General features: G+C 47.1%; 1 protein-coding gene across 3 annotated transcripts in view; it reads right to left on the bottom strand.

The window, feature by feature from the left end:
• Positions 1 to 27,634, bottom strand: part of dcc (DCC netrin 1 receptor) — a 348,912-nt gene that overhangs the window by 109,498 nt on the left and 211,780 nt on the right. For all 3 annotated transcript variants that reach the window (XM_070552526.1, XM_054744659.2, XM_054744660.2), the window contains exons 18-25: positions 26,663 to 26,801; positions 23,934 to 24,041; positions 21,790 to 21,984; positions 21,679 to 21,711; positions 15,847 to 15,912; positions 5,654 to 5,816; positions 3,547 to 3,770; positions 3,189 to 3,305 (exon numbers count right to left, since the gene is read on the bottom strand). In XM_070552526.1, the coding sequence (XP_070408627.1) occupies positions 3,189 to 3,305; positions 3,547 to 3,770; positions 5,654 to 5,816; positions 15,847 to 15,912; positions 21,679 to 21,711; positions 21,790 to 21,984; positions 23,934 to 24,041; positions 26,663 to 26,801 (1,045 nt within the window). The remainder of the gene's footprint in view (positions 1 to 3,188; positions 3,306 to 3,546; positions 3,771 to 5,653; positions 5,817 to 15,846; positions 15,913 to 21,678; positions 21,712 to 21,789; positions 21,985 to 23,933; positions 24,042 to 26,662; positions 26,802 to 27,634) is intronic.

Raw genomic sequence — 27,634 nt, 5'->3', positions numbered from 1 at the left:
GAGATAATCCTGGTAGATTGTAAGAATTTATAATTATAGAAATTAAAGATTCTTAAACGATCCCAACTCTCTCTCTTTCTTGTCTCTCAGTCAATACAAAGTGTTTAAGTAAACTCCCTGATGATAAAAACAGCCTCTTCTGATTGATTACTTAGATTGTATAAATATACAAAATCAGGTAATTAAATTATCTAATTACAGTATATAAACATCCAACTTCAAATCACAACACCCCTGTTCTTACATCATGGTTACCCAGTAAACTACAGAATAAACTTCAAAGTGCTTCTACTAGTTTATAAACTTCTCAATGGCATGGGACCAAAGTACATGTTGGATCTCCTTCCTGTATCTACACCCAGCAGATCCTGAGGAAAAAGTCAGGTCAGTCGGGTCAGAACCAAACAGGTTTTAGCTACTACGCTGCACACAGATGGAATCAGCTTCCTCATGACCTCAAACCCAACTTTAGAGACTTTGAAATCCAAATTAAAAACCTCCATGTATTCATCAAACTTTGAATTGTTTGTTATGCTGCACTTTCTGCAGTGTAACGGCGACCCTTTTGACTATGCCTTTAATCTGTTAAATCAGAAATTATAATCTGCATTTCTTTGTTTGATTTACTGTGTTTGCCGTTGTTGCTTCTGTAAAGCACTTTGAATTGCCTTTGTATTTAAATAGTGCTATACAAATAAAGCTGCCTTGCCTTGCCTAATATGTACTGGGACTGTTAAACTACAAGTGGAGCTGGACCAATGCGACCGTGAGCCCTGGCCTTACGGATCAGCTCATTCTCCATGGTCGGAGATCAGCGGGACATAGCTACATGCTAACCTGAGTTTATCCTGCCGTTTTAGCAAGAAAAACACGATAGAGCGACTCCAATATAAAGGCAAGCTGACCAAGGATAAAGGTAAGCTGACCAAGGATATTGTGTATCGCTGATCCATTGCGGTGAAAGATCTGTGAGTCCGCCATTGTCGACGCACGCGGCTCTGGGAGCGTTGACTCAGCTAACGACTCCGTGTCATGCTTCTGACCAGAGACGAGAGTGTCGACAATGGCGGATTCGCGGATCTTTCACTGTGGTGGGCCAACGAAGCCCGATAGCCTCCGCTGTCCTCAGTCAGATAACCAGCAGCAACACCAACACGTTACGTTTCAACCGATTTCAACCCATCAAGACCAAGCAGTGTTATGGTAAATGCATAGAATTTTCCCCGATTCAACCAGCAAACTATTAGCGAGAAAAATGCTATTGAGCGACTCAAAAAAAACGTCAACTAAAAGAGCTGTGGTTAGGGTTGTAACCGGTGTAGCGGTAAACCCCGGTAAAAAAGTTGACAATAAAAATAACCGTCCAGTTTTTAAAAAACTAATTTATCTCGGTGGGTTTACCTTGGCCGCGGTTTAGGCGCGGTGACCCTTACCAGCCACCGTCGCTTCTGCTGAAGTTCCCGCGCACGCACACGCACTTTAGTTTGCAACCAAAGCTTTGAAGCTGAAATAATGTCCGAAGGAGGAGACGGCATCGCCCAGGACATCCATCAGCCCTCAAAGAAGACTAAATCGGAAGTATGGGCATATTTTGGATTTCTGAAAAATGCTGAGGGACAGTTAATAGAAGACTGCTATCCCGTTTGCAGAACGTGCAGGAAACAAGTGTCTGCAGAAGGCAGCAACACTTCGAATCTAATGGCACATCTGCGTGACCATCACCCACGTCTCTACAGCCAGTGCAAGGTAAGTTAACATTAGCATTTTAGCTTAAATGCATAACGTGAGGACTTTTGGTTGAGGGAGAATGCAACGAGTCACTATATACTGCAGCCGCAGCGTCCTCTGCCAGCATTTAAACCGTGTCACGGACACCCTGTTGCTGGATGAAGCATCTTATTTGTTGATGATGAAGAGAAATATACAATTAGTTCCTTGTCATTGATTTGTTTACTTATTCAATGCCATTTATACTTGAACATTTGGATTTGATTACATAGTGTAGTAGTTATTTTAGTAATTTGTTTAAAGTGGCTGTTTATTTTAAATACATATTTTTTTAAGGTTGACTTGTACAGTGCTCAAGTCAAGTGTGGACTGGAGTTTTAGATTTTCATTTTGATAATGAAGAAAACAAGTATATGAGAAAACAAGTGGTGTTTCTTTGATTTGTTTACATATTGTTTATGTTTTGAATGTTTGGATTTGTATAATTTAAACCTGCACTGACTACTGTAACACGTTCCAGAAAAAGAAGCTATTTGTTCCTTTACTTGTGAAAAGTTGCACTTTTGCTAAGGCTTTGTGTTATTTTAGGTTTAATAAACATTGTTAAACCTTTTCAAAGCTATTTCAGTTTGTGTAGAACAGGACTATCAATGCTTTCTGAACATATGCAACACCGTTTAAAAAATACCGCGATAATACCGAAAAACGTGATAATTTTGGTCACAATAACCGTGAGGTTAAATTTTCATACCGTGACAACCCTAGCTGTGGTGTTTCTCTGATTTCCCTCAGAGATCCACCAGTGACCAGCATGACTACAGCCTCACATCGGAGCCGGTCGGCATGTCGGCTGCCCCGGGAAACGGGAACATCCAGCCGCCTGCTCTAGCAACTCGTCTCGGACAGGAGACAGAAGACGGGCATCCGCTCAGAAATATAATTCTACTTCCTGATAAAAAGAAGCAGAAACTGCTTGGATGACCTGTTAGTGCAGTCAATAACCACAGCTTGCCCTCTTTCTCCAAACAATTCCGTGATTAACATCCAAACACGAACAAACAGACAAAACAGAAGTTCAGAGAGTCGAAATGGCCGAACATCTAGTAACACGAGACTGTGGCCTTTCCCTGGAGCTAGCTCTGAAGTCACGTGGCCCTGATGCTCAGTAATTATTCAGAATTTTAAGCATTTAATTCCACTTAAACAGAAGAGTCCACCCCCCTCAGAGTTGTCATGGATGTAAACTAGATCTATTAAACCTAGAACAGGGTTTAGAACCAGGCTGTAAACATGTTTATTCCTGCTGTGAAGTTGGCTTTTTTAACATGATTTGCTCACTTCTGCTGCCAGACCCTAGTGGATGAGGCTGGAACTGCAATTTTTGCCACACCTTCTTTGCTTCAAGAAATGCAGACCATAATGGCGCCTTGGTCAGAACCAGGATCAGATTCAGAACTTACGAGTGTTGCTGGGCTGGGAGTCCATGGGAATCATCATTTTGCTTCGTGTTCCTCTCCTGGCACCAAGGGAGCGGTCCAAGGTGGAGATCCCGCTGGATGCCTCGTCAGCATCGGCACCTGAAACGTCACAACCCTCAGACGCGTTCTCAAAACTGTTCGGTCCGACAAAAGGAATCTAAACTCCAATGCACCGTGTTTGCTTAACATCTTTATGTTTACGTTCAACAATGGATCCAGATCCATCAAAACGTTGTGATTTAAAAAAGAAAGACTATTATGAAGGAAAAAGGTCAGATCCTCCCAGTCAGAGGAGGAACCTGAGGAGAAACAAACTCCACGGTTCAGAACTGGCTGGTACCTGAGTGGCTGCTCTTGCTGCCCATCTGGCTCTCTGATTGGCTGTGAGCCACCTGGGGGAGGTCCTGGCAGGACTGAATGGGTGAGTCGTGTCCAGACGGAGCAACGCTCGGAGCCTTCTCCATGTTCTTCATCTCCATCTCCTCGTGGTGGATCCAGAGGTCCGGAGGACGCAGCTCCTTCTGGCTGCCTTTCCTTTTACTGGCGCTGTGGCTTGCTCTCTTCCTGCAGGTTCCACACAGAAACACAGAATTCCTGTTGAGTCAGACAGGAGCTGCACTTCATCCTTAACATTTGGATTTCAGGAAATTCTGCATAAATCAAAGGAATTTTAGGAGCTCCACCAGATCTGACCTCTGGTCCGATATTAGACCTGAAACGGGTTCTGATCCTGGAGATCCGGTTTGGAGAACAAATGAATAAAATATGAGTTTACATTTTTTTTCTGCTTATTATGATAAACGGTTACTCCATGAACAAGGACTGGTGCCCTTTGGACAACTCAAAACTGGTTCTGATCAGCAGAACAGCAGTCTGGACCTGAGACATCCTGGGATCCACCTGGAGCCAGGTAAGCATTATGTTTTAGTCTGAAGGAGCTGCAGAAGGATGTTAATAAGTGTCTCAGAGTGTGGAGACATTGGAGACTACTTAGCAACCAATTAGATTAGGTAGAGACTAGTAGGAGACCAGTTTAAGTCTAGGTAAAGACTGGTTAGAGACTAGTTAGAGACAGGTTTAAGTCTAGTTAAAGATTAGAGACTAGTAGCAGACAAGTTAAAGTCTAGTTAAAGACTAATTAGAGACTAATAGGAGACAAGTTAAAGACTAGTTGGAGACTAGTAGAAGACAAGTTTAAGTCTAGTTAAAGACTAGTTAGAGACATGTTTAAGTCTAGTTAAAGATTAGAGACTAGTAGCAGACAAGTTAAAGTCTAGTTAAAGACTAGTTAGAAACTAGTTGGAGACATGTTTAAGTCTAGTTAAAGACTAATTAGAGACTAATAGGAGACACGTTAAAGACTAGTTAGAGACTAGTAGGAGACAAGTTAAAGTCTAGTTAAAGACTAGTTAGACACTAGTGGAAGACAAGTTTAAGTCTAGTTAAAGAGTAGTTAGAGACTAGTTAGAGACAGGTTTAAGTCTAGTTAAAGACTAGAGACTTGTAGCAGACAAGTTAAAGTCTAGTTAAAGACTAGTTAGACACTAGTGGGAGACAAGTTATAGACTAGTTAGAGACTAGTTGGAGACAAGTTTAAGTCTAGTTAAAGACTAGTTAGAGACTAGTAGGAGGCAACTTTAAGTCTAGTTAAAGACAACTTGGAAACTAGTAGGAGACAAGTTAAAGTCTAGTTGAAGACTAGTTAGAGACTAGATGGAGACAAGTTAGAGACAAGTTAAGTCTAGTTAAAGACTAGAGACTAGTAGCAGACAAGTTAAAGTCTAGTTAATGACAAGTTAGAGACTAGTTGCACACAAGTTTAAGTCTAGTTAAAGACAACTTAGAGACTAGTAGGAGACAAGTTAAAGCTTACTTAGTGACTAGTTTGAGACAAGTTAGAGTCTAGTTAAATACTAGTTGGAGACAATTTAGAGTCTAGTTAGCATCTAGTTAGAGACTAGTTGGAGATAAGTTAGAGACAAGTTAGAGACAAGTTTAAGTCTAGTTAAAGACTAGAGACTAGTAGCAGACAGGTTTAAGTCAAGTTAAAGACTACTTAGAGACTAGTTGGAGACAAGTTTAAGTCTAGGAAAAGACTAGTTAGAGTCTAGTAGGAGACGTTTAAGTCTAGTTAAAGACTAGTTGGAGACAAGTTAGAGACTAGTTAGAGATGCAAAACAGGAAGAAAATCAGCAACCTGGGCAGACGACACAGAACTAATTTGTGGTCAGAGTCTTTATTTTGGTTAAGTGGTAAATGGCTTGTATTTGATAAAGCACCTTCTAGAGTCATTCACCCATTCACACACATATTCACTCTCTGATGGTGATAAGCTACAGTAAAGCCACACACATCTCCAACAACTGTAGGAGGAACACTGCTGCTAAACGTTCTGAACCTGTATGAAGCAGTTCAATCACAGAGGGATAAATAAAACAATGTCTTACTTCCTCTGCTGGGCGGAGGAGCGGCGGGTGCAGATCAGAGCCACAATGACGACCACGACCACGGTGACGGCGCCCACAGAGACCACGATGATTACCAGGAGGTTGCTGCTCTTCTGAGGCGTGACGCTGCCGTGAGGGGGACGCATCTGACCAATGGGAGACTCTATAGGACAGACGGTGGAGAACCCGAGTTCAGAGGATTTAGTGAGAGGTTTAAAAAAACCCACATTGGATCCAGTCAGGTTAGAGCTGGAAAATCGGAATAAACATTTAAAATGAATTTAATGTTTAGCGTAATGAGAGATGGTCAGTAAAAACAATAACAAGGTGAAATTCCCCACCAGGCCCCATTCAGCACAATCCCTGTCTGTCCAGCAAAAATAAGACAAACATTATATAATATAAAACAATAAAACAAAACAAAATCATATAAAATAAAGTCAAATAAAATAATAACAATATCATATGAAAAGTACAATAAATAAAGTGAAAGAAAAGAAAATTTTATAAAACAAGGAACAATACATAAAATAAAATAATATTAAATGAAATTATGTAAAAAAAAACACAACTCATTTATGAAATAAAATAAAAATTATATAAAATTAAGTTAAATAAAAGTAAGGAAAAAAATATAAAATGAAACACAATAAATTAAATTAACTTATGTAAATAAATATAAAATTCTAAATTATTTAAGAAATTAAATAAATAAAAATAATAAAACACGATCACGGATACAAGCAGCTGAAAGGAGGTGGCTGGGCTCTCCCTTAGAGATAGGATGAGATGCTCGGTCATCCGGGAGGGGCTCGGAGTAGACCCGCCGCTCCTCCACATCGAGAGGAGCCAGTTGAGATGGCTCCTGGACGCCCCCGGTGAGGTTTTCTGGGCACGTCTAACTGGGAGAAGATGTAACGGGAGACCCATGAAACGCTGGAGGGACTATGTCTCTCACCTGGCCAGGGAACTCCTTGAGATTCCCCCGGAAGAGCTGGCCTAAGTGGTTGGAGAGAGGGAAGTCTGGGTCTCCCTACTTAGGCTGCTGCCCCCGCGACCCGACTCTGGCTAAGCGGAAGAGAATGGATGGATGGATGGATGGATGGATAGATGGATGGAATTACGCAGCTTGATCGAGTTATGCCTATTTTTGTCCCAATCCCGACAACCTTAAGGACTTTCCTGATTACCGTGTATTATCAGAAATTCCTGCCGTGTGTTAGGAGCGCTGTGGTCGCTCTGATGCACTTTGGTTCACTCCGACCATATTTCAGGGATATTAAACATGTTGGATTGTTTTAGTTGAATGTGATGTGTCACGCTGCAACGCTCTGTATGCTGGTCTGGCCCAGTGCACGGTTGCACGGCTCCAGTTTGTGCAGAACTCTGTGGCTAGGTTCCTGACAGGCACTAGATGTCGAGAGCACATTACCCCAGTGCTGGATGCTCTGCACTGGCTTCCGGTAAAATATCGAGCTCAGTTTAAAATCTTTACTCTCGTTTATAAGGCCCTCCAGGGCAGTGCCCCCTCATACATTACTGCGCTTTTGAACAGGTATACCCCATCTCGGTCTCTTCGCTCAGCCGAGCAGGAACTTCTGGTGGTCCCCCGGTCAAAATTTCGATCGAGGGGTAGTCGTGCTTTTTCTATTTTGGCTCCAACTTTGTGGAACGAATTGCCACTGAGCATTAGGCAGGCACCATCCCTTCAAGTCTTTAAGTGTCGTTTAAAGACTCATTTTTATCTGATTGCGTTTCAGCGCTAGGGTCACTTGAATTGCCCTAACATTATGGTTTTAACTATTCTTCTTTTTAAACCGGATGCTTGATTTTATTTTGTCTGACATTTGTTTGTTTTTTTATCGATTGGTCTTATTCCAATATCTCTTATCTGTAATGCTGTTTGCTTGCTATTTTACGATTTTATGTTTTTATCCTGCTTTTATGCCCATGTATTGGGAATGTTTTTCTTTTAATGATGTTGTTCAGCACCTTGGGCTTCGGATAATGTTGTAGAAGGTGCTGTACAAATAAAATTTGATTGATTGATTGACAATCACAAAGCAAGGCAGGGAAACAAGTTCGCTGCATGCTCCTCCTCCTCCGCCATGTTGGTTCACTCCTAGGTTGATGTCATAGTGGTGTGTAGTTTTCACCGAGTGGCCGCACACCACACACTGTCGGACCAAACCTGTTTATCTGGGATGTTCTACAGCTACGTGTGGATTTTCCCATGCTTCGTTTGAAAACCCTGCCCTGAGAAGCCCGCCTACCGAAGCGCTAGAAAACCTATTTTCTAGTTGTCTTTTCTTTCTTTTCGACACAGCGGTTCATCCCTTGAGTTAGGAGCATTTTTACCCCTGAATGTTTCATCAGTCTGACGTAAGCAGACAAAAACACTGAGCATGCTCTGGAACTGAACCTTCAGCCGGAGTCTGAGTGAAGTGGGAAGATAAAAGTTGGAAAAGCAGAACCGAGTGAAAGACGGAAGGTGGAGTGGACGAGACAAGGAAAGGAGAGCAGATGAATGAAAGAAAAATGAAGAAAAATGTTTGTGTGAGATGGAGAGAGGGACTTTATCTCCTTCACCTCCTCTCTCCAATAACACGTCTTTTCTAATAAAAAACACAATCCATCAGAGCTCACAGCAGCCGTTTGTGAACCCAAATCTCTCATTCCTTCTCTTCAGGTTGAACTCAATCATCTTTTCCCTCCTTGACCTTTTCCGTAATCTATTAATTTAATTTGAGAGTGAAACGTGAGCTGATGTTCCAGAAGGGTGGTTGATGTAAACCCAGCCCTGTTATGGGCAGACTGACAGACTAATTACTCTCCTCAGGCTCAGAATAGAAAGAGTTGATTAATGATGTCTAATCATAATTATCCCAGCAGTGAATGAAAACATTTAACACCTTGTTACGTTAATGCACCTCACCTCCTGATCACTCACTGATTTATTGCTTCAGCAGTTCAACAGAGGCCCAGAGAGCAGAGAGATCTTCCAGAGCAGCAGCTCTGTTTCTACAAACTCACATTCCTCTAAAATGCTGCAGAAACTCGTCTAATTCGTTTAGATCGATTCCTCTGAATGTCGCCATCATGCCTCAGGTCTGAAAAGTCAGATCAGCAGCAGGTTTTATTTAAAACGGTTTCCCAACATTCCCGTCTGTTTGGAAGCAACAGAGAGGGTAAGTCTTACTGTCACAACGACCACCATCAGGACCCGTTTGGTGTCACCATCAATGTTTACTGGTGCTGTACGATACCGCAAAATTTGGTATAGATCCGATACCAAGTAGATACAGCGGCCAGTATCCGATACCGATACCAATACCAATACTTTTTACTACCATTTTTTACCAATACTTTTTACCATCTAGTTTTGTGGGACTTATTAAGATAAATAAGATCAATAAAAAGTTTTATTGATTACTTAATTATTTTGTAATTTTTCCTTTAATAAATCATGTGTATGATGATAATAAAATACAGGGAACATTTTCAGGCAAATTACATTTTCATTAGGAAACTCAAAATGGTTTAAAATGGTTAACAAACTCAAGATTTTTTTCTATTTGAAATCTATAAATCTGTGTAAAAAAATTCCAAACGGCGCTCCTTTTTCGGTCTGCCATCACGCAGCCACGACAGTGCTTTCTGCTGTTCTGTGCTTGTCTCGTGCTGGAGCACTGTTTTACTTATTTTTTTATGTGATGGCGGACTGCCTCGTTGACTGACATCCGTGGCGTTCCAATCACAGTGCTTTACTGGTTTTTTGGGCCAATCACAGCGCTCTTTTAGCGAGGTACGCGGGATGTCCCTGCGAAAACAAACATGGCTGCCGCTCGAAACGGTCCAATCACAGGTATCAGCCGGGTAAACTACAAATCAAGATGGCTGCCGGTCACTAGTGGTCCAATCATGGCGCTATATAGATTTCATGGGCCAATCGCAACACTAAGTAGGCGGGATGTTATTGGAAAAAAAAAAACGTGACTAGTCGGCGGTCAGCCGATCATTTGAAACGGCTTTGGCGTCAAGTTTGGACTATTATGACTTTAGCTTTTGTTTGAGTCAAGATCAGATAGAAGTACTAAAGTTTATTTAGGAAAAGGATGTGTTTTGCATCTTCTTTGACGGAGTTTGGTGGACTGCCACGTTGACCGACATCTGTAGCGGTGAGTACGTCATGGCTTGTCAGGCTAGAAGAAACTGAGTCGATATCATCACGCATATCTAATAAATATTCAATACCAACGTTAGATCAATACTATCGATATTTTAGATCGATCCGCCCAGCCCTAATGCTTACTAATGAGCACTAAAACTCCCATCATCAGCTGAGTGGCCTAGTGGTAGAGTGTCCGCCCTGGTACTAGGAGATCAGGGTTCATTCCTGGTCGGCTCCTACCAAAGACTTAGAAAAATGGTACCCAACGCCTCCCTGCTTGACACTCAACAATAAGGGGTTGGATTGGGGGTTAAACCACGAAATGGTTCCCGAGCACAGCCTCTCCCCCAGGAGATGGGTCGGATGTGGAGAACTAATGTCGCACACACATCAGTGTGTGTGACAACTAATGTGTGTGACTTTGTCTTTGATCTGACCCTGAAAGGGCTGTAGTCTCCATGGAAGCACAATGGAAAACAACTCATGGATGGATAGATGAATGGATGGATGGATGGATGGATGGATGGATGGATGGATGGAATTGATGGGTGGATGGAAAGATGAATGAATGAATACATAGATGAATGATTTGATGGGTGGATGGATGGATGAATGAAATTGATGGATGGATGGATGGATGGATGGAATTGACAGGTGGATGGACAGATGAATGAATGAATAAATAGATGAATGAATTGATAGGTGAATGGATGGATGGATGAAATTGATGGATGGATGAATGAATGGATGAAATTGATGGATGGATGGATGGATGGATGGATGGATGGATGGAATTGATGGATGGATGGAATTGATGGGTGGATGGACAGATGAATGAATGAATAAATGGATGAATGAATAGATGGATGGATGGAATTGATGGATAGATGAGTGAATGAATGGATGAACGAATGAATAGACAGGTGAACAAATGAACGAACTGATGGACTAATGAATGAATGGATGGATAGATGAATGAATGAATGAATTTTAAAGAAGCATTTTGAAACAAAGAACGCACTTATTTTCGCACGGAGGGAAACGCTATTTTAGGTGCGTGTGAAAATAAGTCCAGGACTGCAAATGCACTTCATGAGCGTGACGTCATCGAACCACACAGAGAAAACAGAGGGAAATGACTGTAAGTTCAGCAAACATCAAATCTTTCCTTCAGGAGGAAAGAACCACCATAAATCTGTACATGAAGTAAGTAGCAGCTACGCTAGGGGGGAGGAGATTCTGTGGTGATGTCACATAGGTGACGTCTTGATGTAGTCATGCTAATGACGAACTTTTACAAGCCGATAAATCTGAAAGTACGTGACTGGCGAGGTCGAAACACCTATCATTAGTTTTCATTTGAATAGCAGTATAACATTTGTGCGATCCAGGGCGTAAGGCAAAGCGGATTAATAAAAACCTCTTTTAGCCCCGTTGACTTGCATTCGTTTTTTGTTCTTCTGAGGACCCGTGAGCCGACCAGAAAGGGGGAAGACTTAGGCTCCTTATAGGAGGACTTCATGTTCTAGATGTGTCTTTGGTCCAAGGGTCCAACACACCTGATTTGACTCAATGGGGATTCTGTGAACTTTTTTCTTTATTTAATTTATTTGACTGGGACACATGTTAATGAACAACACATGACATATAAGTTTATAAACATGCCGGATTACAGGCAAAGGCTGATTTCCATCCGTCTTCCCACGGAGAGAGAGCATAGGGAACTTGGACCTGCTGAGCAGGTGATTCAACCATTGATTCAGGTGTGCTGTAGCAGAACATCTAGAACATGTAGGATGGTGGTCCACCTGCCATGGACGTTGTGGTTAACACCTTCTATAATCTCAGTAGACTAAAAAAGGGAGGAGTTGTAGAAGACAGGAGTGAGTGACAAGAACAGGAGCCAACAGGAAGTCAGGCGGGACCCACAGGCTAAATGTTTGTCACTGATCAAAACCTCTGTTGTGGTGCCCTTGAGCAATGCACTGACACCCAGGTGATTCAGGCAAGCTGAGGAGAATAAATAATAACAGCAGTCTCTCCGTTTAAAGCAAAGATCCGCCGGAAGATGACGTGGCGTGCAGAAACCCCAGATGGGAGGCATCCAGAGGGAGTCCCGAGTAAGTCCCGCTGATGCTTTACACAAAGATTAACCGGAGAACGGGATAAAAAACAACTCCAGAAAAACTAGAGCCACAACTTAAAGAAAGTTCCTTCATCCTTTAAAAAAGGAAGTACACACTGTTCACAGGCGCCTGTCAGCCGGAACACTGGGCGCAGGGGTCAGGGGATTCTGGGAATGGCTACAAAAAGTCTGTATCAGCAACAAGAGGAAAGTTTTAGTGATAAATCTGGGAATGCTGAAGCTGATGAGCTGACTGGAGTAACATTTCCATTGAAAAGTCTTCACTGTTGTTTAAAACTTAGTGAGTTTTTAAGGTGACCAACTACAATTCCTTTGTTACAACTGAGAAAAACTAAAACCAAGCATCCTTTAAAAAGTATCGTTGTATTAACATGTCCCAAACAACGGCACTGACAGCTCAACACACGAGCAGATCCTTTCAAATTGAATCTGTGGAGAGGAAAAAGAAACACCCAGAGAGAAGCTGAATCCTTTCAGCTACTTAAGGGGGATTTAGGGGAATAGGAGGGCTAAAGATGTTAATGTCTTCCATTAGAACTCTTGAAATGCCATTTCTTTTTGCATAAATCTGAGATATTTTTAACTTTAATTGCTTGGTGCTACGACCGGAGCCTTGACTACCGGCTGCATCGGCTTCCCCGGGGAACGAATAAGGAAAATCATGCCGTGGCAAAGGTAAGTAGAAGACACGGTGATGCTGAGGGGATTAACATCTGCTTACAGATCGGGCCTGGTCACATGACCACAGCTCCTCCGAGCACAACCTTGCATCAGGAGTCTGAGGTGAATTTTCTCTGCGGCTCGTTTTTCAAGAGAGTGAAAGGTCCAACTCATGAACAACGACACGGCATTAAAGTTGAAAAACTGCTGAGTCACAGCAGAAGCCTGAAGAACGATCTGCCTCGGCCTCCATAAAGCTGGAGGAGGTCAGAGGTCAGGGCAGAGGGATTTATAGGAGCCAGCAGCTTCCTGTGCCCAACTAACATCCAAACACAGAGACATCTAACCAGAGACAACGAACCAGAGACATCTAACCAGAGACACCGAACCAGAGACGCCGAAACAGAGATGCCAAAACAGAGGCAATGAACAAGAGACACCTAACCAGAGACACAGAACCACCGACATCAAACCAGACACATCGGACCAGAGACAAGGAACCAGAGACATCGAACCAGACACATCGAACCAGAGACATTGATGAATTATATAAATGGAAACCGTGTTCCCTTGCCCGGACCTCCTCAATCCCACCAACACATCTTCCAGTGAGGAAGCAGAGTCTGGGGACTTTGGTTTGGCCTCTCATATCTCTGGTGCTGAGGTCACTGAGGTGGTTAAAAAGCTCCTCTGTGGCAAGGCTCTGGGGGTGGATGAGATCCGACCGGAGTTCCTTAAAGCTCTGGATGTTGTGGGGCTGTGTTGACTGACAAGGCTCTGAAATATCGCTTGGACATCGGGGGCAGTCCCACTCGACTGGCAGACTGGGGTGGTGGGCCCCTTGTTTAAAAAGGGGGACCGCAGGGTGTGTTCCAACTACAGGGGGATCACACTCCTGAGCCTTCCTGGTAAGGTCTATTCAGGGGTTGTGGAGAGGAGGGTCCGTCGGATTGTTGAACCTCAGATTTAGGAGGAGCAATGTGGTTGTCGTCCTGGCCGTGGAACACTGGACCAGCTCTATACCGTTAGGGGGATCCGGGAGGGTGCGTGGGAATTTGCCCAACCAGTCTACATGTGTTTTGGGGATTTGGAGAAGGCGTTTAACCGCGCCCCTCGGGGGGCCCTGTGGGGCCCTGTGGGGGGTACTCCAGGAGTATGGGGTACCAAGACCCTCTGATACGGGCCGTTAGGTCCCTGTATGACCGGTGCCAGAGCATGGTCTGCATTGCTGGCAGTAAGTCGGGCTCGTTCCCAGTGAGAGTTGGACTTCACCAAGGCTGCCCTTTGTCACCGATTCTGTTCATAACCTTTATGGACAGGATTTCTAGGTGCAGCCAAAGTGTGGAGAGCATCCGTTTTGGTGGCCTGAGGATCAGGTCTCTGCTTTTTGCAGATGATGTGATCCTGTTGGCTTCATCAGAACGTGGTCTTCAGCTTTTGCTGGAGCGGTTCGCAGCCGAGTGTGAAGCAGCTGGGATGAGAATCAGCTCCTCTAACTCTGAGGCCGTGGTCTTGATTCGGAAAAAGGTAGAATGCCTTCTCCGGGTCAGGGATGAGGTCCTGCCCCAAGTGGAGGAGTTTAAGTATCTCGGGGTCTTGTTCACGAGTGAGGGAAAACTGGAGCGTGAGATCGACAGGCTTTCCTCTCTCCCTTGGTGCTGCATCTGCAGTGATGCGGGCGTTGTACCAGTCTGTCATGGTGAAGAGAGAGCTGAGTCAGAAGGCGAAGCTCTCGATTTACCGGTCGATCTACGTTCCTACCCTCACCTATGGTCATGAGCTTTGGGTAGTGACCGAAAGAACGAGATCGCTGATACAAGCGGCCGAAATGAACTTTCTCCGAAGAGTGGCTGGGCTCTCCCTTAGAGATAGGATGAGATGCTTGGTCATTCGGGAGGGGCTAGAAGTAGACCCGCTGCTCCTCCACATCGAGAGGAGCCAGTTGAGGTGGCTCGGGCATCTGGTCAGGATGCCTCCTGGACGCCTCCCTGGTGAGGTTTTCCGGGCACGTCCAACTGGGAGGAGGCCTAAAGGTAGACCCAGGACACGGTGGAGGGACGATGTCTCTCAGCTGGCCAGGGAACGCCTTGGGATTCCCCCGGAGGAGCTGGCCCAAGCGGCTGGGGAGAGGGAAGTCTGGGCCTCTCGCCTTAGGCTACTGCCCCCGCGACCCGACTCCGGATAAGCGGATGAAAATGGATGGATGAAAATTGTGATCATTGTTGCACACACACACACACACACACACACACACACACACACACACACACACACACACACTCCTGCAGAGAATCACAGCATTTCCATAATTTTAAATGCAGTTTTTACAGCAAAAGATGGATTCAATAAATGAACATACAAACAAATAAATTTAATTCAAAGGTAAACATACAAACACTAGCTTATTTACTTATTTAGAGCTGCTTCCTTGTGTGTGACGTGCCAGGCATTCATCCTAATTGTGACCCTCACCTAAAACAAAGTTGATGCATTTCCTGTAAAAGTGTGTGAGGGTTTTAACTACTTGTGTCCATGTTGAAGATGAAATGATAATAGCCTGTATTTGTACAGCACCTTTTTAGAGTTCTACAGCCCCCCAAGGTGCTTCACAACACAATCAGTCATTCACACGTTCACACGCTGGTGAGGATGAGCTACGATGTAGCCACAGCTGCCCTGGGGCGCACTGACAGAGGCGAGGCTGAGGAGCACAGGCGCCACCGGTCCCTCCGACCATCACCAGCAGGCAAGGGGGGTTAAGTGTCTTGCTCAAGGACACAACAGCAGCATTGTCTGGTGGGAGCCGGGATCGAACCTGAAACCTCCCAGTTACTGGACGACCTGCTCTTCCTCCTGAGCTGCTGCTGTCCCTTAACGACGATGATGATTTTCTCCAGAGCCACTGATTGATGGTGAGTTGGTGGATCTGATTTAATAATTCGGATGCGATAAACAGGAAGTGGAGCTAAATAAATATTAAATCAGCTCCTCGGTGGAGCACAGTGACTCATTACATCCAGTTTAGACCTGACTGAGCACAGTGATTAAAGACAACAACCACGACGATTCTCAATAACACTCCAACAGAACCCGCTCGGGTCTCCGGAGCTTTGGGAACGTCGCCGCTGCATTGAGCCGAATAATTGATGCAACAGCGGCTCGACTTTCCTGACAGACGGACTCGGATGAAAGAGCAAAGGGATGCAGGTTTGTTACCGTTGATGCTGCTCCTGTCAATCAGGTTGGAGTCGGGGGGCCAGTAGGCGTGCTCTCCTCTCTGACCTGCAGGAGGAGAAAGAACACGATGAGAAGAAGGAAGAACGGATCAGACAGAGGGATGGTGAACATCAAACATCCGGCTGCTGCCCCGGCGCTGGACCCAATGCTTCGGATGAGGTTCTACAGGTTTGAGGTTTCAGGACAAAACAAAATAAATCTGGACCGAATCAGATTTTACTGCCTCAGGTGAAAAAAAATCAAACTGATGAAACTGAAGAGGAGAACCTCCCTTTAAAGCTCTCACGTGGTCCTGATCCACAGATGTTCACCTCTCTGAAGGTTCCACCTGGACCTCATCAGAACCTTGATCTGCTGCTGTGGTTGGATCATGGAGACAGATGGACTCGCTGGACCGAGAACATTCTTGCGGACTCATTGAGTCCTGATGGGTCAGAACCATGGCTTTATTTGAGCCAGAACAAGATCCGGGAGCTGTCTTATTTTGAAAGGACTGTTCCAACAACTGTCTGCTAGGAACCGGCAACTCACAAGACCAACATGTACTATACACAGGGTCCGAATTACAGGTGAGCTGAAGGGATCCCAGCTCACCCCAAAAGATGACAGGCTCCCCTGGAAGCCCTCAGCTTCCACACCCAGGTTCTACTTATATTACATTATCTATGTGGACTATGGCTTCTTTAGAGCTGAGAGGCGCGGAGCTCTGATCGTTGATGCGCTCCAGACATCTGCGTCCTGAGCACGGCCACAGTAACATTATCAAATTAGATGTCGCCACCTCAAAAAATAATTTACCACGCGATCGTTCATGTCGGCTCATTTCCTTTTATGTTTTCTGTCTTTTATTTGTGTCTGATGCGTTTTGCTGCTGTGGAGCGGAGCGCGTCACCTGTTTTGTCCTCCAGTGACGTACTTCACTGGTGCGGCCGGCGCGCACTCCGCTGTTTTAGCGGTCGGTAGATCTTTTGGAACTGCAGTTAAAAGATAACTCGTCGTCGTCATCTTCCTACGCTTATCCGGGTCTGGGTCGCGGGGGCACCATACCAACTAGGGAGCTCCAGACCGTCCTCTCCCCGGCCACCTCCACCAGCTCCTCCGGCAGGACCCCAAGGCGTTCCCGGACCAGATTGGAGATGTAACCTCTCCAACGTGTCCTGGGTCGACCCGGGGGCCTCCTGCCAGCAGGACATGCCCGAAACACCTCCCCAGGGAGGCGTCCAGGAGGCATCCTGACCAGATGCCCAAACCACCTGAACTGGCTCCTATCGATCCGGAGGAGCAGCGGTTCTACTCCGAGTCCCTCCCGAATGTCCGAGCTCCTCACCCTATCTCTAAGGCTGAGCCCGGCCACCCTACAGAGGAAACTCATTTCGGTCGCTTGTATCCGCGATCTCGTTCTTTCGGTCATTACCCAAAGCTCATGACCATAGGTGAGGATTGGGACATAGATCGACCGGTAAATCGAGAGCCTGGCTTTCTGGCTCAGCTCCCTCTTCACCACGACAGATCTGCTCAGCGTCCGCATCACTGCAGACGCCGAACCAATCCGCCTGTCGATCTCCCGATCCCTCCTACCCTCACTCGTGAACAAGACCCCGAGATACTGAAACTCCTCCACTTGAGGTAGGACCTCTCCCCCGACCCGGAGTTGGCAAGCCGCCCTTTTCCGGTCGAGAACCATGGTCTCAGATTTGGAGGTGCTGATCCTCATCCCAGCCGCTTCACACTCGGCCGCGAACCTACCCAGCAAGAGCTGAAGGTCAGAGCTGGATGAAGCTAGGAGGACCACATCATCCGCAAAAACCAGAGACGAGATTCTCCTGCCACCAAACTCGACACACTCCACACCACGGCTGCGCCTAGAAATTCTGTCCATAAAGGTAATGAACAGAACCGGTGACAAAGGGCAGCCCTGGCGGAGTCCAACCCTCACTGGGAACAGGTCCGACTTACTACCGGCTATGCGGACCAAACTCACGCTCCTCTGGTAAAGGGACTGAACGGCCCTTAACAGAAAGCCACCCACCCCATACTCTTGGAGCGTCCCCCACAGGGTGCCCCTGGGGACACGGTCATAAGCCTTCTCCAAATCCACAAAACACATGTGGACTGGTGGGCAAACTCCCATGCCCCCTCCATCACCCTTGCAAGGGTATAGAGCTGGTCCACAGTTCCACGGCCAGGACGAAAACCACACTGCTCCTCCTCAATCCGAGATTCAACTATCGACCTCAAGGTAACTCATGAGGTGAATATATATGAAGGCAGGTAGCAGTTTTTCTTTAGGATTGAGAGGAGATGCAGGAAGATAATAAACAGGCAGGACAGAAAAATAGTCAAATAAAAACAAGTTAGTTTTTGTACCTGCTGGTTGCAACAAACAGACACCATTGAAGGTCATCAGAAGTGAGGAACAGAAAATTAAATAATTATTTTAATGTTTAGAGCAGCAGGAACTCTGAGAGGCTGCAGGCGCATCAGTGAGTTTGCAGCCGCTGTGCAGGGGGAGGGGGGGAGGGCTGAAGCGCGGGGGGGGGGGGGGGGGGCTGAAGCAAGATGCAGAAACTACCGTTGTTAACCCTCCCACTGTCCTAATGGGTGTCACCCCGCGAGGAAAGTGTACTATTGAGCAGGGTTGATGGTTTATCCCTTGGGTCCACATGGCAGGGGTGAGGAGTGAGCACCACTTCACCCCTGCCATGTGGATCCAAGGGATGAACAATCAACCATCAACCCTGCTCAATAGTACACTTTCCTCGCGGGGTGACACCCATTAGGACAGTGGGAGGGTTAAATGAAATGTGTGTTAACTTAGAAAATGTGGGCACCTGTTTAACTGTCAAAAACTCCAGCGAACCAACCCGGACCCCCCCCCCCCCCCCCCCATGCCTGCTCCGGCATTTGTTTCGCCTTTGGTGAACTTTAGGTTGACGTCACTATTTGCGTTCCGGGAATGTTTGATTTACAAATCAAGCGCTGGTCAGAACCAGCCCGACCATCAGCCCGCTGGGATCAGCTGATGACCTTTGACCCGCTAACTCAGACCTGTAGAGTCAGATTGGAGCTTTTGGGTTTTCTTGAGTATTGACCTTTGACCTCGGAGTGAACCTGCTGGGATGTCCAGCTGTCATTTTCCAATAACCTTTCCTTCCAAACGGCTTTGAAATGACCTTTGCCCTCTGCCGGACTGATGGGTTACTGATGTAGTGTTTGTGAGTTGTGTTAACACACGCCTGTATACTCCGGAGAAGCTAACGGAAGCTGATCCGAAGTTCTGTGAGAGCTTTGAGCTCCGTTTCAGGCAGTTGCACGAGGACAGGCATGTCCCATCTGTCTGGAAATCGTTCACACCAGGAGCGCGTCCACAAAGCCCAAGACGTGCGCTTCGTCTCAGTGATCTACTCCGGAGAACGTGGTGGACGGGTTAAGGGCCCCGGCTGTATCTGGGTCTAAAGAGGACGGCCTTTTGGTTGGAGTCTCCTCTTCCAGCTGGGAAGACCACATGGAATATGTCAAAGTTTAACAGAAACCAATCAGGACGCCTCGCTCGTATCGCACAAGGGGAAACCTCCCAGACATGAGCCTGGACCTTCTGGGTTTGTCGAGGACAACACGGTGTTTCTTTGTGGCACAGATTACCGCAGACATTCGCCCCTTCTGTTTTTGGGTTGGATTTTTACAAATAAAGACTCGGTGGTGAAGTTGTAACGACTTGATAAAAGCAGGCGATGCTTAGATCTGCTACTTTAACCCGCAGAGATAAAGCTGTTTATCCTGATTGTCACGAGCGTGGACTTTAAAGAGAATCTCTAAATGACTTCAGATCCAGCCCGAGGCTGCGAGTGAAAACCTTAAAGGACGTTTTATGCTCCGATGGTTTAGTGGAGACAAGACGACGCTCCGCTCAGAACCAAGAACACGTTTAATATCAAAAACCTTTATGATGTAATTCCACACCTTCAGCAAGTCGGATTCGAGTACTACTGTCAAAGACTCTTCCTGTATGGCTCCTTGCGCTCGCTCTTCCCCAGTTTTCCGACCATTACATGGAGCACTGCAGTAGGAAACTCGAGGAGGAAATCAGCGGCAGATCATAACCCAGTCTGCCAAAGCCGACATCCTGGAAGCTGATGAAAGAGATTTCCAGACTCATCTCAGTCGCTCCCATCAGGAAACCACAGAGCTGCACATCTCCCATTCACTCAGAGCCGCGGATGCATTATTCTCACACATTTTAAAGCTAAAAGGCGGACTCTTCATCTCTCCACCAGCAGCAGCCGGAATATTTACTCTCCTGAAATATGAACCACTTCTGATGGTTCGGTGCTGTTTGAGTCTGATTAAAGATACATGTTGATGTTTCTGAAGACGCAAACAGTAAACACACTCGGACGGTGCCGTTGGTCCTGGAGGGGTGGGTCCGGCTCAGCTGTGAGCAGCAAAATCAGGGCCAGGCATCAATCTCCCCTCCACCGCCATGACACTTGTGATTTATGTGGAAAAGGACCAGTGAACACACACACACACACACACACACACACACACACACACACACACACACACACACACACACACACACACACACACACACACACACACACACACACACTCTTGTCTAGCAATAGTTGTGAGGACCGTCATTGACTTCCATTCATTTTAGTGACTGGACTGTGCTAACCCTAACCTTAACTAAAACTTACGGGGGTGCCCAATCCTGGTCCTCGAGGGCTGGTGTCCAGCATGTTTTAGTTTTAATTCTGCTTCAGCACGCCTGATTTCAATCAGCAGGTGATTAACAGGCTTCTGCAGGGCCTGATGAGATGCTGCACAGGTGACTCAACCAGTTAATCAAGTGTGTTGGAGCAGAAAAACCACAAAACCTGCTGGATACCGGCCCTCCAGGACTAGGATTGGGCACCCCGGCTCTAAAACCAATGAGTAGAGCTCCTTAACATTGTACCAAAGTAAGGACCGGCAAAATGTCCTCACTTTGCTACTGATGTCTTCAGTTTGCAGGTAAAAAGCTTGTCAGTGGTCCTCACTTAGATGTATAGACGAGTACACACACACACACACACACACACACACACACACACACACACACACACACACACACACACACACACACACACACACACACACGCACATGACTGTCGTTGACAAACAGCATCATTTAACGGGCTAACACTGGAGCTAAGTCCCGAAGCCCGAAGCGCCTCGCTGCTCTTCACTTCAGAGTCAGAAATCTCTGAAATGAAGTTCTACAGATGTTCTGTTCCAGTGGGTTATGATGGGGTCTGAACCGGACCCTTCGGCTTCTCACGTAAAATAATCTCAGCTCGTATCAAGCCGCAGACACTGATCCAGACTTTGGTTTCATATTTGAGGTCGTGCTGATCCTGAATCTTCAGGTGAAATGAAACGCCGAGCATAAAGCTCAGAACTCCTATTTTACAGGTAAAACATAATCCCGGTGCAGCAGAGAAGGGTCAAATTTCACAGATCTTCCCTCGGCTCTCCGTCCAGCTCTGGTCCAGAGAAGCTCGCTCCTGATTATTGTTAAAATGTGGGCTGGAGGGCGATTATTAAAAGCAGCACATCTCTGAGCTGCTGTGGGATTTCACGAGTTTACTGAAGCAAACAAAAGGCGTTTGCCGCTTTCATTAATATCAAGTCAGCGTCTGTTTGCTGAGCTGATGAAGGAGAGGTGATCATGTCTAACTCCCACCATCCTCTCCTCCCGCCTTTTCTGCCTCTCAGAACTATTCTTCTGCTAATCGCCACGAGTGTAATGAAGGAAAGCCCTACCTTGGTCGTTGGCCATTTTGTCTGGGAGTTCCACTAAAGGAGAGAAGGAAGGAGCAGAGTTGTGAAACCAGCTGACCTTAACGGGCCGGACCCTCAGAAACTCCGACTCACCTTTAGTGGTTCTGAACTGGACCGGCTCAGAGAGAGGACCGACTCCTTTGGCGTTTTTGGCCTGAATCCTGAAATAATAAACTGTGTCGAGGTTCAGGTCCATCACCTGGTGGGTCAGCCGGTCCCCGCTGATGGTCTCCATCACCCAGTCGTCTATGGGCAGGTTCTTATCCAGCGTGTAGTACAGGATGTAACCTGTAGGGCAGCGAAGATGGGGGGGAGAGAGAGAGAGAGAGGGAGAGAGGAGGGGAGAGAGAGGGGGGAGGGAGGGAGAGAGAAGGGGGGAGGGAGGGAGAGAGAGAGAGAGAGAGAGAGAGAGGGGGGGGGAGGGGGGGAGGGAGGGAGAGAGAGAGGAGGGGAGAGGGAGGGGGAGGGAGGGAGAGAGCGAAAGAGAGAGAGAGAGAGAGAGAGAGGGAGAGAGAGAGAGGGGGGGAGGGAGGGAGAGAGAGAGAGAGTGAGGGACAGAGAGAGGAGGGGAGAAGGGGGGAGGGGGAGAGAGAGAGAGGGAGGTAGGGACAGAATGATTGAGGGAGAGAGAGAGAGAGGGACAGAGAGAGGAGGGGAGGAGGGGGAGGGGGAGAGAGAGAGGAAGGGAGGGAGAGAGAGGGGGGAGAGGGGGGGAGAGAGGGAGAGGGGGAGGGAGGGAGAGAGAGAGAGCGAGAGGGACAGAGAGAGGAGGGGAGAAGGGGGGAGGGGGAGAGAGAGAGAGAGAGAGAGGGAGGTAGGGACAGAATGATTGAGGGAGAGAGAGAGAGAGGGACAGAGAGAGGAGGGGAGGAGGGGGGAGGGGGAGAGAGAGAGAGAGGAAGGGAGGGAGAGAGAGGGGGGAGAGAGACAGGGGAGGGAGGGAGAGAGAGAGAGAGAGAGGAGGGGAGAGGGAGAGGGGGGAGGGAGGGGGAGAGAGAGAGAGCGAGAGAGAGAGAGAGGGAGAGAGAGAGGGGGAGGGAGGGAGGGAGGGAGAGAGAGAGAGTGAGGGACAGAGAGAGGAGGGGAGAAGGGGGAGGGGGAGAGAGAGAGAGAGAGAGAGAGAGGGAGGTAGGGACAGAATGATTGAGGGAGAGAGAGAGAGGGACAGAGAGAGGAGGGGAGGAGGGGAGAGAGAGAGAGGAAGGGATGGAGAGGGAGAGAGAGAGAGTGAGGGACAGAGAGAGGAGGGGAGAAGGGGGGAGGGGGAGAGAGAGAGAGAGAGAGAGAGAGAGAGAGAGAGAGAGGGAGGTAGGGACAGAATGATTGAGGGAGAGAGAGAGAGGGACAGAGAGAGGAGGGGAGGAGGGGGAGAGAGAGAGAGGAAGGGAGGGAGAGGGAGAGAGAGAGAGTGAGGGACAGAGAGAGGAGGGGAGAAGGGGGGAGGGGGAGAGAGAGAGAGAGAGAGAGAGAGAGAGAGGGAGGTAGGGACAGAATGATTGAGGGAGAGAGAGAGAGGGACAGAGAGAGGAAGGGAGGGAGAGAGAGATTGAGGGAGGGAGAGAGAGAGAAAAAGAGAGAGAGAGAGAGGTAGGGAGAGAAGGACAGAGAAAGGGGGGAAGAGAGAGGGAGGGAGGGACGGAGGAGGGGAGAGAGAGAGAGGGGGGAGGGAGGGAGGGGGAGAGAGAGAGCAAGCATTACCAACACAGTGTACAGTGGTGATGGTGTGCTGCTGACCTCTACTTGGGACATCGTGGATCGATGGGGGAATACGTCAAAGACCTCTTCGGATTCAGGAGGAACACTGGACCAACCCTGTACCCTTAGGAGGGTCTAGGATGGCGGTGGGAGTTCGTCCAACCAATCTACACGTGCTTGTGGATTTGGAGAAGGCGTTTGATTGCGTCCCTCGGGGGCCCTGTGGGGGGTACTCCGGCAGTACGGGGTACCAGACCCTCTGAAACGGGCTGTTAGGTCCCTGTATGACCGGGGTGTCCAAAGAAATGTTTCTTACTGTGACATCACAATCAGGGATTTTTTCAAACGGCTCCTAGAACCAAACAGTTCCTGAAACCAAAGTGTGAGATAAAGGCTGGATAGTTTTTATGTTTGTAGTGCTTTTGGAGGCAGAAGAGACCCTCGTGGCAGCAGAGGAGGATCACAAAGTCAGATTTGTCAAAAGCGTCCTTTCTAAATAGGAATCCAGTCCTTCCCCCGACGTTAGCTCTATTTGTGTTTACCTGTGATTCGTCCGTTAGCTTCCATCGGCGGCTGCCAGCTGATGAGGACGGCTCGAGGACGCCCCTCACGACTGATCACAGTTAGATCTTTGGGGGCGGAGCTAGGAGCTGCCAATCAATCACAAAGACAAGAACGGCATCATTAGCAGCTCCCTGAAATGAACTCAGGTGTATTTACCTGTACTTCCTGTCGTGTCCAGCCCCAGCGGGGTGGTGCATTCCGGGTTTAGTGTGACTTTTCACTCCTCTGTTTAAACGATTTGATGCAGGCTTTCATTAACCGCCCTCTTATGATGGTCCTGCAGTGGAAATGTCAAGCACTCTGGCTCAGACCCCTTTTAACCTCCCCGTCTCCATGGAAACCAAAAGGCAGCCCGCTGGACCTTTTGAAAGTGACGGCTCTGTGTTTGGTTTAGTGATTAAAGAGGAGTTTTTATAAGTTGCACAGCGGGACGGGACTCGGAGCTCCCACAGCAGACACGCTTAATGAAACCGCTTGTTAAATGTGACGCGCCGCGCTGGAGGAAATTACCAGTTCCAGCCGAGTCCGTGAGTGATGCCGACAACCGGTGCTTCTCACAAATGCAGCGCTGGGAAAATAAACGGCACCCAGACATGCTGAGGTCTCAGACCCATGATGTGGTTTGTAATTAGAGCTGGACGCTCATCGTTTATAATAATAATAATATTAAGCTTCAGACACCAAACGGCGCCTGCCGCAGTATTAACAACGACACAGGAAGTCCTTCTGGGGAAGTTAGAAAAACTCCGGCACTGAAGCTGAACCCAGCACAACCAACAGGACTCTCAACCAAACAAGACCCAGCCCGAGTCGCGCTGAATTTTAATTCAAAGGAAACTTTTTATTAATTCATCCGGTCTTAACGAGCCGAGGCCGACAACGGGCTTCAGAGGGAGTCGTTAAAACTTCCACGAGCGTTTCCATTTCCTTACGCTCCTGCTGCCGACTCCTGGGAATTTAGTCAAATTCCCAAAACAAACTGGCGTCTGGGACTTGCTTAGTTTCTGCCATTCCAATAATGACACAACTCTGAGGAGAGTCGGAGAGGATTTGTGACTAAAGAATTCCACACTGACACAACAGGAATTTTGTGAAACTGCAGTTTTGAGATCCACAGCGTGTCCCGGTGTTGTCTGCACCTCTTGGCCATCGTTTCAGTGAGATTCTTACATCAGGATCTTAGAAAAAGACAACAAAACAGAACCTATTTGAGCCGAATCACCGTTGAACGACAGTAGAAACGTTAAATATTGCTGACTCAGATCAGTAGCAACCAAGTCTGGTTTAGGGTTAGGATTTCTTCTCTTCTGCACCATCTAAACCCCGATTCATCAGCTAGAGCAGAAACATAAGCAATAGAGGAAAAATCTGAAAGATAATGTGTGGAACACTGAAAAACCATGTTTAAAAGGTTATGTCGGATTCTAAGAGGTCCCTCTGAGTGTGTCATGCAGGCTGAACATGAAAATAGTCTCCTACACCGATCTCCTGCAGTAGCTTCTGATGGAAAACAGACGGTGAAACTCTAGGATTAGAAAATCCTGACAGATCTACGTCACCCTGTCACTAACATTCATGGACTCACCCATCTGGACTCACAACGGGGAAGGCTGTTGTTGGTTTAGTCCAGGAAACAGCAGAGAACGTCTCGGCTAGTAGAAGCTAACCATTAGCATTAGCAACTCCACCACACGGCAGAACTCCTCCAGGCTCGTGTTATAGATAAAGCGTTTCAGAGCAAACAGTCAGTGGTAGAGTCGTGTTGCCGTTAGCCAATCAGAGGAGAGATGTCCACCTATCAGGAAATAGGACTCCAGATCCTGTCATGTTCTGATCACAGCTCTTATGTGGCTCACTTCTAGATCCGGAAACAGGAGCATCTGAGCCCCCACGAGAACGACTTACGGCACTCATTCCTACTAGAGACCACTGCAGATAGATTAAACGAGCGTCTGACACCTTTAAAAACAAATAATAGAAAAATGAATGTCAAACTTTTTTTTTTACAAATTCTATTAAACACATTTATTATCACATTATTAATATTTTCCACCATGGTACCAAGTTCTTTTCCCCTTTGAGCACCGTTTCCTCCTGTGAGGATCAGGAACGTTTTGTTCAGCTGCTGATTTCCTCCGACGTGCTTTCAGACTGCTGTTAGAGCCTCTACAGGTGAGCTACAGGTGTGCGAGGCTATTTTCACCCACGAGGCCGAGCTCTGACAGGCTGTGATAAAAGCCCCTCTCCTTGCTGCTGCTGTGTGGTCCTCGTGCGTTTTAAGGTGGGAATCTGCTGTTTGAGCCTCCTGAACTGCAGATCGGTGCAGGGCTGAGTGGACCGGTTCGTCTGCTGGCTCTGAATGTCAACGTAATCCGGTGGGCCTCGGGGAGCCGCCGGGCTAATGCCGTTCACGCTTAATTGGGTGGCGAATCTGGCCGACATGATTGCCTACATCCTGAAAGGTACGACATGACATTTTGATTCCAGCGTGTTGTTGTTGTTGCTGCTGCTGGAGGGAGTTTAGAGATGATTTTTCACCGAACGAAACCCGCTTCTCTTCTCATTGTTAAAAATAATTGCTGTTCAGCAGCAAAATTCTGCAACTCATTAGTTCTGGTGTGTTTCCATATTTAAAACGGTCAGACGGTGTGTGTGTGTGTGTGTGTGTGTGTGTGTGTGTGTGTGCGTGTGTGTGTGAGAACCTTACCTGCTTCATAGGTGGTGGCATGGGCCGTCATACTCCAGGTGCTGGACTTGCGACCTTTGGTTACCATGACGGCAAACTCGTACATGGTGTTTGGTTTCAGGCCGGTGACGGTGTGGCTGAGAGCCGTGGTGTCTGCGGACTGAGACAGGACCGAAGACGAGATCAGGTTAGGAACCGAGTGTGTTTGTTTGTGAGGATTTAAACGGGTTCTAGAATGTTTTTATGACAGGAAACTGATCTTTGAAGCGTTAAACCATCAGGAAGGCACTTTATAAATAAAGCTTTGATTGATTGATTGATGGATAAACATGTCGTTGGGGCTCACAATGACCCAGGAGCCCTGAAACATGGCCAAACACAAACTCAGTGCAATAGCTCTACAATGGAAAGGCTGGTCTGCCCCACCCACTCAGCCAAGATTTTCATATTAAATGAGCTGCATGCTGATTGGCTGGTCAGATTTGTCTAAAACTATGTTGCTTAGAGGAAAAAATATTGCATCTGATGGCGTCTACCGTCCCTCTGAAGTGGTCTGCAAACTCCTCACAGAGGACTCAGTACGCTACAGTTCTGCTTACAGTAGTGACCTGCACAGAACCCAGCTAATGCCGCTACACTGCATTAGTAAATATTACTGTTGATTTTACATTTATATTATTCAGTATTATTTTCCTGTGTTCTTTTACTATTTGCAGCAAAGGCAGTGGCACTCCAATTTAGGCGTCTCGTCTCGTCTCGTCTCGTCTTCCTCCGCTTATCCGGGTCCGGGTCGCGGGGGCAGCATCCCAACTAGGGAGCTCCAGGCCGTCCTCTCCCCGGCCTTGTCCACCAGCTCCTCCGGCAGGACCCCAAGGCGTTCCCGGACCAGATTGGAGATGTAACCTCTCCAACGTGTCCTGGGTCGACCCGGGGGCCTTCTGCCGGCAGGACATGCCCGAAACACCTCCCCGGGGAGGCGTCCAGGAGGCATCC

This window comes from Nothobranchius furzeri, chromosome 6 (genome assembly GCF_043380555.1).
Source record: "Nothobranchius furzeri strain GRZ-AD chromosome 6, NfurGRZ-RIMD1, whole genome shotgun sequence".
Taxonomy (NCBI): Eukaryota; Metazoa; Chordata; class Actinopteri; order Cyprinodontiformes; family Nothobranchiidae; genus Nothobranchius; species Nothobranchius furzeri.
Note: the sequence above shows the minus strand (reverse complement) of the source record. Positions and strands in the feature narration are given on the sequence as shown.